We start from the raw sequence: 16,260 nt of genomic DNA, 5'->3' as shown, positions 1-16,260 counted from the left end.
CGAAAAGGTGCCAGTTCTGCTCTCGGACGCCGCGAGGGCCGTTTGTGCTCCGCCCCCTCCCACCACCTCTTGCCCCCTCTAGCCAATCCATCCCCGACTGTGGCGCCGCCACCCGACCCCGAGAGCTGGCGGCTCTTTCCTCCCCCCTCCCGGCCTTCTCCCGCCCCCTCGTGCCTTCTTGATTGAACTTCTCATTTAGGATCAGCGTGGCCAGAGAGGCCCGCCTCCTCCCGCGGCCCACAGGCCCAGAGATTCACTGAGAGGGTCCCAGTAGAACTGGAGGTGGCTCCGCCTCCCGAGCCCGCCGCCCCCTCCCTTGCACACCTCTACTGGTGGCCGCTTGCGCCCCTCCACTGCGCTGGTAGCAGAATCCGCAGCGGCCGCCGCGTGAGGCGGCGGTCACGTGTTGTTTTGCCCGCTGCCGCGGGCTCTGAGTGGAGTGGGCGGGGGCGCAAGCTGAGGCGGGAGGGGGCTGGGGCGGGCGGGCGCACGGGGGGAGACGGCCTCTTCCCTCGGCCCTCCCTTCCCCGACTCTCCTCCCTCTCGCTCACCTTAAAACCATCGCGCATCACCATGGCGAGTTGCTCCTTCGCTCGCGACCAAGCGACAAGGAGACTGAGAGGTGCAGCAGCGGCAGCAGCAGCGGCTCTACCAGCGGTGCCGACCACCCCGATTCTTTCTTCGGGAACCCCAACCGCACTCATTGGGACCGGGTCGTCTTGTCCGGGAGCCATGTGGCTCTCCACGGCCACTGGCTCCCGGTCAGACTCTGAGTCCGAAGAGGAGGACCTCCCCGTCGGGGCCGAAGTCTGCAAACGCGGCTACCTGCGGAAGCAGAAGCATGGGCACAGGCGCTACTTCGTGCTCAAACTCGAGACCGCCGACGCCCCAGCTCGGCTGGAATACTACGAAAATGCCAGGAAGTTCCGCCACAGTGTCCGCGCAGCGGCGGCTGCAGCTGCGGCGGCCGCCTCTGGCGCCGCGGTCCCCGCGCTGATTCCACCGCGGCGCGTGATCACCCTGTACCAGTGCTTCTCCGTGAGCCAGCGAGCAGATGCAAGGTACCGGTACCTCATTGCCCTTTTTACCCAGGACGAGTACTTCGCAATGGTGGCCGAGAACGAGTCGGAGCAGGAAAGCTGGTACTTGCTGCTCAGCCGCCTCATCCTCGAGAGCAAACGCCGCCGCTGCGGCACGCTGGGCGCGCAGCCGGACGGAGATCCGGCCGCGCTGGCGGCGGCAGCGGCGGCGGAGCCACCCTTCTATAAAGATGTGTGGCAGGTAATAGTCAAACCCAGGGGGCTGGGGCACAGAAAAGAGCTGAGCGGCGTGTTCCGGCTGTGTCTAACCGACGAGGAGGTCGTGTTTGTGAGGCTGAACACCGAAGTGGCCAGTGTAGTCGTCCAGCTCCTGAGCATCCGTCGCTGCGGGCACTCAGACCAGTATTTCTTTTTGGAAGTCGGCAGGTCCACCGTTATCGGTCCAGGGGAGCTCTGGATGCAGGTCGATGACTGTGTGGTGGCCCAAAACATGCACGAGCTGTTTTTGGAGAAGATGAGAGCCTTGTGTGCAGACGAGTACCGAGCTCGCTGCCGCAGCTACAGCATCAGCATCGGCGCCCACCTGTTAACCCTGCTCTCCACTAGGAGGCACCTGGGCTTGCTGCCGCTCGAGCCTGGCGGCTGGCTCAGAAGGTCCCGCTTTGAGCAGTTTTACCACTTCAGAGCCCTCGGTGATGGGGAAGACGAGATGTTCTTCTCCAGACGCTTCGTAACACCCGGCGAGCCTGTGCCTCACTCCAGGCGAGGAAGACCGCACCTGCCCAGAGTGCGCAGGTTCAGGAGAGCGATTTCAGTGCCAGCCAGCATTTTTCGCTGCTTATCACCCAGCCCGGTACATGCCCCAAACCCTGCAGAAGCCCCCAACGACGGAGCTGGCCAGTCTTCTGAAGCATCTGGCTCTGGCAACTCTGGGGAGGAAGGCAATCCTCAGGGAAGAGAGGATCAGGAAGGAAGCGGAGGTGACTACATGCCCATGAACAATTGGGGCTCCGGCAATGGCCGGGGCTCAGGAGGTGGCCAGGGCTCAAGTGGCCAAGGCTCCAGTAGCCAGAGCTCCAGAGGAAACCAATGCTCAGGGGACGGACAGGGATCCAGAGGTGGCCAGGGCTCAAGTGGCAGCCAGGGTTCAAGTGGCCAGGGCTCAGGAGGCCAGGGTGCAGAAGGAAACCAGCGCTCAGGAAATGGCCAGGGCACTGCAGGTGGCTCAGGTGGTGGCCAGGGAGCTGGAGGTGGGCACGGCTCAGGCAGTGGCCGAGGACCTGGAGATGGACATGGCTCAGGCAGTGGCAAGAACTCTGGCCGGGGCAAGGGCTCAGGAAGTGGGAAAGGCGCGGAAGGTGATGGTGAACGTGGAAAATCTCTGAAAAAAAGATTCTACTTTGGCAAATTAACTCAAAGCAAGCAACAGCAAATGTCAGGACCTCCACCACCGCCACCCCCACCCCCGCCAGCTGGAGCAACTGGTGGAAAAGGGAAGTCTGGAGGAAGATTCCGACTTTATTTTTGTGCCAACAGAGGAGCCACAAAAGAACGAAAAGAAGCCAAAGAAGTGAAACACGCAGAGATCCCAGAGGGTGCAGCTCGGGTGCCCTACAGAGCCAGAGCTTTTGATGAAGATGAAGATGACCCATATGTGCCAATGAGGCCAGGGGTGGCTGCCTCTCTTGGAAGCTCCAGTGATTATATGCCAATGGCTCCTCAAAATGTCTCTGCTTCAAAACGCCATTCTCGATCACCTTTGGAAGATTCGAGAGGGTACATGATGATGTTTCCCAGAATGAGCCTACCACCTGTTCCAAGTCCTCCAAAAACACCTGAACCTACTAAAGAGGATGACTCAAAGGACAATGACAGTGACAGTGACTATATGTTTATGGCTCCTGGAGCAGGTGCAATTCCAAAAAACCCCAAGAATCCTGAGGGGGACTCTTCCTCCAAAAGTTGGAGCTCCTACTTCTCTCTGCCAAATCCTTTTCGGAGCTCCCCTTTGGGACAGAGTGACCACAGTGAGTACGTACCAATGTTACCTGGAAAGTTTCTGGGGAGGGGCCTAGATAAAGAAGCCTCATCTAACTGGGACCCCAAACATGCAGCTTCAGAGCCGTCAGTTGAGGGGTTATTCTCAAAGTCTGGAGATAGGGGAGCAGCTTCAGAGCCGTCAGTTGAGGGGTTATTCTCAAAGCCTGGAGATAGGGGAGCACCTTCAAAGCCTTTGGATGATGGGCCCCCACAGAATAAGGCTAAGAGACCTAACCGACTGTCTTTTATTACAAAAGGAAATAAAATCAAGCCAAAACCAGAAAAGCCCACACATGAGCAGAGAGAAGCTGACGGCTCTAATGACTACGTCAACATTGACTTCACTAAAAGAGATAGCAATAGGCCAGTTCCCTTTATTCAAGGACTGCCAGATCCGTGGGGCATAATTGCTGACCCCAGACAGTCAACCTTTTCTAATTACGTGAATGTTGAGTTCGGAGTGCCATTTCTAAATTCAGCAAATGACCTCTTATATCTTTTAAGAGGTGCCGGCCCTCTATTTCTGGACGGCGCTAGGTGGCCACTTCGTCTTCTTCCCTGCCGTGCTACAGGTAGCAATGCTAATGGGGAAGAGGGTAACTACGTTGAAATAATTTTCAACCCAGCAATGACACCAGCCTTGTCTTTTGCTGACGGTGCCATTTGCTATGATGCTGAAACTGGGCGAATCTACGTGGTCGACCCATTTTCTGAGTGCTGTATGGACATTTCTCTGTCCCCCAGCCGATGCTCTCTGCCACCACCTGTAGCTAGGCTGCTGCAGGAGGAAGAGCAAGAGCGAAGACGCCCACAGAGCCGTTCGCAAAGTTTCTTTGCAGCCGCCAGAGCCGCTGTCTCCGCTTTTCCTACTGACAGCCTCGAGGGAGAACTCTCCGCTTCCTCGGCCTCGGCTTCGGCTTTCGCTGCAGCGCCGACCGTAGCCGTGGGCCGGGCTTTAGCCGCGGCCTCCGCGCTCGCCGCGGCCCCGGGCATCGGCTCAGCAGCTGCCGGCTGGGAGGCCGCGGCAGGACGTGACTCCGCCTCCGCCCGCTGGTTTCAACCTGTTGCTAATGCTGCTGATGCCGGAGCAGTGAGGGGGTCCCAGAATAGCGCCTTTGTCTGGAACCTGGGAGCCCCAAACGCACCCGCAGACCTTGTCAGAGGTGAAAACGGGGCGGGCGGGGCTCTCGCTGCCGCTGCCGCCGCTGCCGCCGCCGCTGCTGCTCCCCCCCCACCACCTCGCGTTCCCCGGGTGCCAAGACCCCCGGAGAGAGGAGATTCTGATGACGACGACGACGACACTTACGTGAGAATGGACTTCGCCAGACCTGACGACAAATTCGACTCTCCCAAAAGAGGTTGGTAATTTTAGAATTAATCTCCCTAAAGTTAGTAGTCATGGTTTAATGAATTGGTGCGCTACAGTCTATAGTGTTTAGGGATAATATTTCATTAATTGGTGCTATTTGACATGGAGGGTAGAATTCAGGTTTAATTATTCACACAATGCCCTTTTGATCTTTGCCAAAATTTAAGTCTTTATCTAATCATCAATTTCTTTATCTAGACAGAACCAATTATCATTTAAACATTGGCTCTGTTTCTTAGGAGTAAAACCTCAAGGGGGCCAAGACATGTAGCATGAGGGTGCTTTTTAACATCCTTCCCCATCAATAAATGATAATGCAAAGCAGGATGTACACATCTGTGAATTGAGTTCCATCAACTTGTTCTCAAATCAACAACTAAAAGCTGCTTTTCTACAAATGCCCATATTTAAATACAGAAATTCAATAAGAGCACAGAATATTAAGCAGTAGCAATCAGCTGTTTACCTTTGGGGAGGATATCCTCTGAAAGTTATTTTTTAAAAACAGTCATTGTTACGCTAGTTTGCTGTGATTTACCAAGAAGGTTAAATCCCAATTGTTAGGGTGAATGTCTAAGGGGAGAACAAAGCATAAATAATCCAAAACAACAGGTGATTAACAGAAGACAATATTTGGCTTTGGAATATGTTTTTGTGTTGATTTGTTGTTGTTTGTTTTTACACAGGATAAATTCCAGAAACCTTGAGTGTTCCCTTTCTCTGTCACTACTAGTGCCATACAAGTCACATATGCTGTGCCTCATTTTCTTTTATCCCTCCACCCTCCCAAAAGAGGGTGTGGTGACAACTTGATAATGGATATGAATATTGTTTCAAAGGCTTAAAAAGCCTTTAAAATATCTAATTGGTGTATCTTCTGGGAAATCAAAGAAAGCAACATAAGGCTGGAGAAGACCTGACCCCAGGGGCAGCCTACCCTGGAACAGTGGAAGGTTTTAAAGGGCTATTTTTCCAAAGGAAGAAGTAAGAGTAGGAGCTGTTGGGCTTGAAAACAAGACTTAGAGTAAATCTACTGTGTACAGCATTGTGCAATGTTGTCATCAATGTGTCTTGAGACAGTCTCAAGAAATGATTGCAGAAGATGATGTCTCCATAGTCTCAACTGCCTTCCCTCTTTAGTAGAATATGCTTCTTTCCCAGTGAAGGGAAGGGATGGACCCCAGCAGTTTTCATTCCAGTAGTCAGTTTAGTGAAGATTTTTGCTTTGCTTGCTTTGTGGAATGCTTTTGTGATTGGATCTCTGCCCACTGTGCTTGATCAGGCAGAACAAGTCGGGGACTGATCACAACAGTCACCTAACAAGCTCCCTATTTAGTGCAGGTGTAGCCCCCCCACCTCCCCTTTCTCCCCCTGCTATAGAAAACTTGCCATACAAAATCTCACATTTGCAGCACAGACACGTTAAAGAGTGACCATTAAAACAACAAAAGGATGCTTTAGCTTGACAAAGGATTCAATTTAGATCTTTTTTAAATGGTAAGCTCCCTCCCCAAGACACACACACACACACACACACACACACACACACACACACACACACACAGGATCACCACTACTACCATAACCCTGTGTTCAAAATATATAATTCCATTTCCAAAAATTTAATTCATAATCAACTTTTTAGGAATGGATCTATTTTATTCTGTAAAACCCACCTGAAAACTTGGTCTCAAGCTATTGTTTAAAACTAACTGCTGAAAACACCATTTATAATTTTTATGTAGATGATACATAGTTGCCTATGTCCCTGTAGTATTTTCAAAACAATGAGTTTTCATAGAGGTTTTTCTATACTTTCCAATACTCTAATCTTTGTTTAGTCAAATATTAAAAATAGTGAAATCTTATTGTTCCTCAAATAAACCCTGACTTCCCAAGGATTATCTACATCCAATGATCACTATTTTAGCATAAATTACTGATTTATGACTTTGTGGCTATTTTGGAGATTTAACGTTCTCTAAATGTATTGTTTATTGAGGAAATTCCTAACTTTATTGAGTGACTACAGCAAGGAGGCTATCTTGCACAGGGAGGCAGGCATTAAGGTTGCAATAAGATAACCGATGTGGAAGCACTTCAGAATGTTAAGGCACTTTATGAATGTAAGATATTTTTATTGTGTCATTGGATTAATATTGGAGTGAAATTTCAACAGTTTAAACTGATGATTTAGTTTCTCAAAAGATAATTGGTCCTGAGGGTTATTCCTGCACACAATTTGCTGAGATATGCAAAAGGAATGATGGGGGAAGGGGTGATAGTGTTCCTGCAAACAACCCTCTGCAGGAAATGACTTTGGTTAGCATTTCAATATAAATTGTATGGTATAATGTAGTCTGCGAAGTGTTGAGAACAGGCTGAAAGATTTGGATCATTTTGTTTTGTTATTTATTTATTTTTTTTACTATGAAGCTATTGAATAATTTTCACCCATTTCTGATCTTTCTTCATCTTCCTAACACTGAAACAAAAAAGATTATGTTAGGAAACCAAAAAATGCTTTAACAGAGGGACAAAGGCACAGTCTTTATCAGGAGTTATATATCTCAAAAAGTAATTTTCGTTTATGGAAAGTGCTTACAACAATGCCTGCCACATAATAAGTGCAATACATGAATTATTATATAGCTTTTATCACTATTATTACTTTTAGAAACACAAAGCTAAATTAAAATTCTCTGTCCTCAAATCCCACTTTTTCAGTTAGCTTTATTTTCACCTAAGATATTTTACATGGTTTTTCAGAGTTGGGATCTGTTTATAATTTAAGTGAAATGAGATTATAAGTCAGTGAGACAGCTTTTTCTATGTAACACAAAATTAATATGTAATCTCATTTACCTATAGTCACATTGATATAAATAAGTACTTTAAGGGCATTTGTTCAAGTCAATTAGAAACACCTAGAAATATAAGCTGGACATCACTTTTTTTTATAAATGAAATAATTTTAAATCATTTATTGAAGATGAAGTCTTCACACTTTAAACACATAGGTTATAGGCATTAGCATTTAGGAGGAGAATGTTGTTTCTTATGTAGTTTATTCTGACTCTTAACCCATGTATGACTGTTTGCTTCTTTTACTACTTTACCTGATATAGAATTCACAGTTCAAAATGACTTGAGGTGAAAATGTGAAAATTTTCCTGATTTTTTATTAAAGAGATAGGAGGATTAAAAGGGCAGCTCTAGGAGGGGCGAGAAAATTGGTCAGCCAAATTAGTAATGTTATGATAGCACTTAGTATTAAAAAGCAAAAAAAAAAAAAACTGTACAAATTAACTTTTGAAATTTTAGACACTGTCATCACCATGAAGAAAGCCTATGCTTTTGAGTGTACTACTGCCAAACCTGTTGCTATAAATTATAGGTGCTAAAGTTTTTATTGTATTGAACTTATTATTATAAATTACTAGAATAAAAGCTCCACATAGCAGAGAGTTCCCAGCCACCATGGATGGGTCACTTATTTTAGGAAACATTCAATGTCCCAAAATTGGACAGTGTTTGGAGTAATGAGGTATTTGACCTATAACAATTAAAGAGGACCTTACTCAATTAAAGTTAACTAAAGTTGTTGACAATCATTATTCATTTGCATTCATTCTAAGAGTGATGCTTCCCCCGGTAAAAATTTCAACCACTAGCAAAACATCTGCTTTAAACAAGGATCAGGACTTTAATTAAGCACACCAGAATATCACACCTGCATAAAAACTCAAACAAGATCTCTTACGTTCTTTTCCTCTCCCTAATCACCAAATGTGAACCAAAATACTTCTGAATCATTGGCAGGAAGCTGTTTTGGGAACGACCTCAGGCTTCTCAGAGTGACCCAAAAAATTTTGTGTAGGAATAGATGCAGCTGACCAGTATAGGGAGAAGTGAGGAATAGTTTGTGTGATTTAAAAGGAACTGTTGTTGAATTGTCCACTTGTTGATTGAGGAAATGCTTTCCAGTTTCAGATTGCCTTATAGTTTGCAAAGCTTATTCACATTCATTATTTTACTGATGTAGGGTAAGTAATGGAAATGAAGCCCATGTTGAGAATTTTCCCGTGGTCAAAAAGGTAAGTGGCGGAGCTGCAAATCTACCTCATACATCTGATTTCAAGTCCAGTGTTCCACCCAGCACACCACACTTCCCTGTAATCAGGTGTTTAATCTATCATTTTCCCATTGATGAAAGATTATTATATATGCAAGGATTGGGGAAAAATTACAAGCTTGCTTCAATTTGATAGTAGCAAATTTTGTTGTATTAATTCAGGGCATTGTAACTGTGGACCATCTGCCAGGGCTTGGGTAATTTTCATTACGTTGAACTGTTTGCTATGGTTCTTAGAATAAAAGAATTTGACCTGCACTGGAATTGAATGTTTTAAATCTGATCTGGGGAGAAATAGCTAATCTTTACCTCCCAAACACAAATAGCATGTGTTATCTATTTAGATCCCACAGAAACATTGAAAGGAAAGAACATGAATTGAGGGTGCATCCAGTAAACTTCCATTAGTGGTCATTTCATTACTGAAGTTAGATTTCTTTTGTTTTCCTAATAATTCAGTAATATTTGCCAGTTATAGCAAAAAGCCTTTTCATTTAATTTCTTCCTTCTGTATAAAAATCTGATATTCTAATCTAAACCATCACAGTGGGCAAAACGGGATAACATAAGACAGGTGGAAGAAAAAGCACTATAGAAATAGATGCTCTTCTTTTGTTTAAAAAGTAAACTTGCTTTTGGCAGTCAGGCAAGTAGATTTTAGAAGCCTTGAAAATCAAATCCTCTCCTTGGGACATAAAAATCCTTGTTTAAAATTAAATTCATTTTGGTTTAGCACCTTTTTTAAGGCTTTAAGACTACGTAAAAATAGCCCAGACATTTTATTGGCAGTATTGGAAAATGGCTTTTGTAAAATGCTTAATTAAAGCCTGCAGTATGTTTTGTCTGAGAGGTGCTGCCAAACTCTTATGGTGGGGATCATTTACTAGAAAACATTGCTTGGTCCTGAGTGAGAAAAGAGAAATTTAGAAGCTACTTTTTATAATAATGAAATGAATACATTGTAATATACTCAATTTTTACCACAGCTGTCAGATTACTAATTTTAAAGCTATCAACAAAATTGCCAAGATGACGTGCTTGCCATGGGAACTTAAAATGTACTCTGTAGCAATTTTGCATTGATTATTGGTTATGCAGCTATAGGTCTTACATTTCGATCTTCTTTTGGAAAGGTAGGCTCAACACTTGAGAAATAGGAATTTTTAAGGTTTTTTTGTTTTGTTTTGTTTTTTAGTGTAGACATATATATATTTTAGGTTTGCATTCTCTTAGAAGGCACCTTTCTACTTCTGGCTGAGGAATTAATTCCTTTTAGAATGGAAAATATGTACTCAAATACTTATTTAGTGAAATGAGAAAGTGACTGCTATTTTTCCTTAGCTTCCTAATACCCCTTTCTTATAGGTTAGGGTTGCATTGGTTGTATTTGGTGAGTCTTATCCTCATGTGCCCTTTGCCAGACTTGTGCCCTTAATTTCAGAAAAGTATGCCCTTTCCTGTCTCTCTGGCTGAAAAGCAGAGGACCACAATGGGAATCCCACAGGGCTCACAGAGGACTTCTTTCCCCAGATGTTACTTGCTCCTAGTTCCTGCCTGTTTGCACTTACTTAGCAGGAACAGCCTTCCTTGTAGGGATCCTTGTTGAACAGATCCAGGGCTGTGCTTCTGCCTGCTCTACTCTCACTTGTTGGCACAGAAGCAGCTGGACCGGTGTTTAAAGCTATTTTCATGGTTGGATTGGCCACAATATGTTTGATGCTAGCCAGACCTTCTGGATTTACTGAATATCCAATTCCCCATAAATTGTATTTGTTTTAGGTAGTTTTTTACAATTTATATCATTTGCTTCTCTATAATTACTAATTTTCTACTTGTACACTTGAAACTTAGAGAGAATATCAATGAAGTCTCTATCTCTAAATTCATCTTGAAAATTGCTCACATGTGCACCTATGATGCCCTGGAAAGTCTGACCAGCAAATGTGATTTTAACTATTGCTTTTTAATGAGTTTTGCCTCCAGCCTTAAAGGCATACCAACCGTGTCCTCACACTCAGCACCACCCTTCCCCACCCCCCAAGAAGTCCTTATTTTGGCTGCAGCTCTTACCGTAGTTTCCCTTCCACTGTCACCCTGCCGCCAACTATTCCAACCTCTTGAATTTAAGGGACATTATTCCTATTGCCACGGCTAGAAGACGTATTTTCCTGGAGTCCCAAATTGAAACTTCAAATACATCTTCCCACAGAAATGACAACAGAGTCATTTAGTCAAAATAGTTTCTGATAGTTCAGGAACTGCATAGGTTAAATATAGGCATGTGCAGGCAAAGCTATAACCTATCATTTATTTAAGACATTGTTTATATAAGATAATTTATTCTGAATTTCAGCTAAACAGTGAACCTTGGAATATGTCTGTTTTCTTAAATTGTAGACTGCCTATATTAGAATTCTAGTAACTTGCATTCTTTAAGTCAGCAGTAACTAGGCAGCAGAATGAAGTGGCCCAAGTGTGTATTGGGAGGTAGTGGAGAAGCTGATCTAGGATGAAAATCCTGTAGCTGATCCCCAAATAGTTTGTATCCGCATAATAAAGACTGGAATGCCCATGTGTAAGTGGCCCAGGGCGTGCTAGGGAAGGGCAGGTGTAAAACAATTGAGCTGACCTTTGAGGAGTTGGAGGTCTACAAGTGTCATCCATTTCCCTTACAGATTCTTTTGACTATCCTGTCACAAAACTGTTGCCATTGTGGGGACAAGGGTATTTTTATGATCTATTCTATGAGGGAGATAACAGTCTGTTATGATTGGTGCTTTAAAGACTAGCAGTGATTATTGCTAGTTTTTACCCTTGATGGACAGCACTTAATTTTTGTCAAGTCCTAGAGAATCATCCTCCTATACATTCATAGGGCACAGAAAGGTGTGATGACCTATTCTTATTGAAAAAAAAAAACAAAAACGAAAATTACATATACTCCAGAGACAATGCAAAGCTAAATAATAAAATTGCAGTATGATACATTCATCTTTTGGGTATATGCTTCCGGAAGTTTCTCTTCATTTCCTTTCACTTTTTTTTCTTTGCTTTCAGTGCTTTATTTGTTTGCCCCTGCTTCTGTGATTACCAGTTGATTGCAGGGATAACGTGTTGACTAATGAACAGCAGTGAGGAATCAAAAGAACTTGAAAAATGTTTTTGAGTTCTAGGAAAATCGGAGTTGAAAAGATAAAGACAAGATTGTGGGGTAAAAGAGAATGAGGAAATAACTGGATATACTGTTACAGTTTCATGTTTCTCTGAACAGGAGAACCATTTCTGTTTTGGACTTCAAACTAATAGAGGCATGTTTATGATTCATATAAAGAGCTCTGGAATACCCTGGAGGAACTGCTTTCTTGGCTCACCGTACAAATTTCCAGGGATATTGAAGTTATGTGTGCTTTATTAGTATATTAAAGATTAATGTTTGGGTTTATATCATTATACAAATTAAGACCAAAAAGTTTACTTCATTTGTTTTGGAGAAGAAAATGTTACCTGCCAGCTTTTGATAGGAGGGGTGGGGATATGTTTTGACATATCACGGTCCATTGAGGTTTTCTTTCTTACAGAGAAAAATTACTTGAAAAGTATACCACTCGTTAAAAGAGGTGGGGTTAACTTGTCATTAAAAAAAAAATCTTTGATAATTGGAAAGTAAGAATATACAATAAGGTAATTATTTATAACTTATCAGTATCAAATGGCAATAATACATCAAAAACGGACCACATTTTTAAAAGTGTTGACATTTACTTTTCTGGTAATGAAATCATATAAAAATGAACAGGAGACAAATCTAAGGTATTATTGTCAGTTTTTAATATTCATTTTGCAGAGTGTTCGTGACCATGTTTTAATCCTGAATTGCTTTTTTTTTTTTTTTTTTTTTTTGCCACCCAGCAAGCTTCTGAGTTGCTTCCCTATGCTGTTCTTTGGAATGTGCTCGGGGAATGTAAACCCATTTTAATATTGGCCTAAGTAAAACAGGATTATAAAGGCAAATCTGTGGCTCAAGTTCCCATAATGCCTTTCAAAAGCCAGTTAAATTATTTTAGGATTATCCTGTTTTGGATAGTGTTATTCCTTTCTACTAGCATAGTTAACCAAGAATTGACAAATATATTTGGTAAAATAAACTTGAAATTACACAATTATTTGCCAGGTTTTAGTAGGTTATCAACTATTCACTTGATGCTAGTGTAGGTGTTACAGGAAAACAATGGAAATATGAATCAAGTTTTTAGTAGAGTCTCTGTCATTTAAAGAGAAAAGGAAAGAAGAAAGAAAAACAACCCCAACAGCACAAATGCCCCTAATTTCAAGTATAGTATAATATTAATAGGGTAGTTATATGGAGTGTAATCTGTATGTTTTTGGAAAAGTCATAAGATAGTAAGAAATCCCCTTTAAGGCACATGCAGTGTGCTATATATGAACATATAAGGATATGGTTGTATTAATACAAAATAGTAAATTTAGTGAAATACCTCTCTAACCTTAAATTTCTATGAAAACATGTAGCTGATATCTGACAACATTCTGTGATACTGGTCTAGCCTAATTTTGCAGCAAATAACTGAGTTGTTTGCATGCACACTCACAGTTAACCTGTGGCTATCACAGATACATTTTATCCCATGTGAACTAGATACATGAAATCTAAAATTTCCTAAACCCACTGCTGACATAAAAGTAAATGTTGATGTTTTTAATGGTTAAATTAAATTTCTTAATTTAATATCTTCTAAATTTAAAATTTAATATCTTTTACTAATCTAGGGCATTTATTTTTTAAAACATTTTAATGTGGAAGAACAGCCCTATACAATGAATCCTAACTAATAGCCACAAGTAGATGCAAGGGGGAATGGAGACCTTCCAGGCTTCATCCAGCCGCAAGTCTGTTACATTTTTAAAACCTCTGATGAACAAAGGAATAGGTAAAATGTATATTTCTAGCTTAATACAAGATCTTGTACTTGAAGCCTACTCTGGAGGATGCTTTTCGTGGATTCTTTTAGGTTGTCTCAAATAAAATAACATACTTAGTACTTTGATATGCCCCAATCTTAAAGTAACACTGGCATCCTGTTATCAATTTGCTCACCATCCCTACCCGTTTTCCAGTCCAGCACCTTCTCATGTACCTGATCTTCCCCCTTCCACACTCCCCATGTATGCCCTCTCAATAAACAAGAAGCCAAGGGAGTAATACTGGAACCTCTTTGTAGTAGACAGTTGGAGATTTCAATCAAATCTCGTTTGCAGGTATGACATTGTTCTATTAGAAGAAATTCAGTGATTGAGTCTAGAAACTATCGCCAAGGCCATGCTTAAATCCTTTGACTTGTGCTGTGTAACCTGGTAAAGGCATAATCAAGTATATAGAAGAAGGAAAAAACATTTGTTTGTCCAATGTCTGGTTCACTTGCAGGCTCCGCTAGAAGAAAGTAGAACAGTGTACACGTGTGGAAAGCTGCTGTCCACCAGAAACATCAGAGTGGCATCTTGGGGGCAAAAGGAGTAGCCGCTCTTGTGTCTTTGCCCGGCTTGTGTTGGTATTCCTCACGGGCAACCAGCAGAGTTGATTGCCAAGGCAGTCTCCTCAGTGTCTCTCAAAAACTCCTAGTTAGGTTTTGTTTTATTTTGTTTTGTTTTGGAACGCAGTGGAGGTGAAAGCTCTTCACACTAATTCTCAAAGTAACTTTTGCTTTATAATCTTTTTTTCTAGAGTGATTACATTGCTATGAAAACACATTTTAGAAGAAAAATCATGCTTCTGGAATTTCATCTTCGTCTACTCCAGATCTGCCTAAGAGAAAGAAGATTCAGAGGCTTTTGAATAGAAAGCAACCTAGATTTCTACAAGCCTGCAAGTGGACTCTGGCAGTTGAATGATCCTATTCACGCAGATCATTCCTATTGCTGCCTTATGGTTATAATGATTTTGAGTTAAGAATAGTCACATTGTGCTTTGTTTTTGTTTTCTGGTTTCCCTCCCCAATCTGTCTCTTTGAAATGAAACAAATACTATAGAAATGAGCATTTCGTAACTCTTTCCTTTCCTTCTTTTAAAAACATGTTATTTACAATATGTGTAAATGTGGCTAATACAATTTTAATGATGTAAAATATTTAGATTTAATTTTGAAGTTGAAAAACCTTTAAAGAAGGGTGGATAAAGGAAAAAAGTTGTAATAATGAGAAGGTAGGCATGATCTGGAATCTTTTTCTGACTACTACATACACAGACTTTTCTTGATCAAGGAATTAAATGTCCATTGACCTAATATCTTGATGGGACATTTCTAATATTTTAAAAGCAGGACTAAAGGGCAGATTATCTCAGTTTTTGCTCATTAAGAAAACTCCAACATTCTGCCCACGTTAAATGCCAGCTAAACTGATAACTTGATTGAGCATTTCCAGCATTTTAACGGCAGAACTGAGAAACAGATTATCTATTTGTTCATATACAACACTGTAATGTTCTGCCTGCAAATCAATTGAGCATTTCCAAACCTATTGTTTTTATTTTATTTTGAAACCTATATTTTCCTCTTTAAAAAAGCAAGACTCTTCAAAAGTCTCCTTACAAGACCCCTCTCTGCCTCTCTGGGCCTCCCCCACCCTTCACTCCCCGTTCTTCTCCTTTTTCTGCCCTCTCCCCGACACACACTCTGCCTCCTATGCCCACAACTACTATAAAGAGATGAGTTTCCCATATTCAGTAAAATTAGTGTGTATTTACCAATCATTATGGTCATACCAATTATGACTAAAACTTAAGCCAAAAGGAACCTCTTATAAGGCTTTGTTTCCTTCTGGACAATGAGCCGACGTAAGATGTACTAAATTAAAAAAAAAAATCAGAGCAAGCTTCCCCCACCTATTTTAGCTTGCCTCTGATGGAAACTGAATTAAGATTTAGGAACCTGGACCTTTGAGAACACAACACTAGCAGGTGGTGACCACAAAGGACGGGTACAAAGGTCCTGAAGCTTGCTTAGAGCTTTGTTTCGTGGTGGTACACAAATCTTGGTTCATACCATCACTGCAAACCTCATCATATCACAGATTGGTGTGAGTGTTTCAGTGAGTGTATAAGTGTGTGAGTGCTAGTGTGTGTGTGTGTGTGCATGCACGTTTGTGTATATGCACACCTTTGTGTACCTGTGTACATGTGATTGTAGATGTACCTGTTGTGTGTAACTCTGTTAAAAAAAAATTGCTTCGCATTTGATCTGCAACTTTGAAGTAGTGTAATATTTATCTAACGTTTTTTGCCACTCGGTTTTGCTGTCTTTGAACGTGTACTTCTATCTTCAAGCAGGCATATAGTACATGTTGCTAAACTAGCTTTTCTTAAGAACCGAGTAGATTTCCATTGTTTTTCCTTGCCTGCCAACCAAAGGGATGGGGGGTTCTCTTTGTTTCCCCCTTATGGATGATGGTGAGGAGGAGATGTAGCTACAGTACCAGTCACTGCTTCAGTTGCTGGTCACTGCTAGGGCATCGACTTGATCAGTTCCTTCAGACTCCTCTCTTCCAACCTAATCAAGTAGTGCAGTGTGGCTTTTGTTCATTCTGGTAACAATGTACTCTTTAGGCAGCCTTTTTCCAGGCCTTCTGTGACCATTTTATTTTCAAGTAAGTTAAGTCATACT

The 16,260-nt window shown here is 42.3% G+C and overlaps 1 protein-coding gene across 1 annotated transcript; it reads left to right on the top strand.

Moving 5' to 3' along the window:
- The first annotated feature begins 573 nt into the window (after positions 1–573).
- IRS4 (insulin receptor substrate 4) lies at positions 574–14,346 on the top strand. The gene is made up of 4 exons (XM_045537780.1): positions 574–2,173; positions 2,207–3,168; positions 3,217–4,438; positions 14,325–14,346. Exons 1-4 carry the CDS (start codon positions 574–576, stop codon positions 14,327–14,329), a joined length of 3,789 nt encoding a protein of 1,262 aa, XP_045393736.1. The 3' UTR covers positions 14,330–14,346.
- Positions 14,347–16,260: the final 1,914 nt, after the last annotated feature.

This window comes from Lemur catta, chromosome X (assembly GCF_020740605.2).
Source record: "Lemur catta isolate mLemCat1 chromosome X, mLemCat1.pri, whole genome shotgun sequence".
In the NCBI taxonomy this organism is placed as follows: domain Eukaryota; kingdom Metazoa; phylum Chordata; class Mammalia; order Primates; family Lemuridae; genus Lemur; species Lemur catta.
Note: the sequence above shows the minus strand (reverse complement) of the source record. Positions and strands in the feature narration are given on the sequence as shown.

Excerpts from the sequence above, each read along its gene's own strand:
- IRS4 (XM_045537780.1), top strand. The coding sequence starts at position 574 with ATGGCGAGTTGCTCCTTCGCTCGCGACCAAGCGACAAGGAGACTGAGA. Across the intron at positions 2,174-2,206 it reads CAGAGGTGGCCAGGGCTCAA|GAGGCCAGGGTGCAGAAGGA; the intron begins GTGGCAGCCAGG and ends GCCAGGGCTCAG. Across the intron at positions 3,169-3,216 it reads ATGCAGCTTCAGAGCCGTCA|CCGTCAGTTGAGGGGTTATT; the intron begins GTTGAGGGGTTA and ends GCAGCTTCAGAG.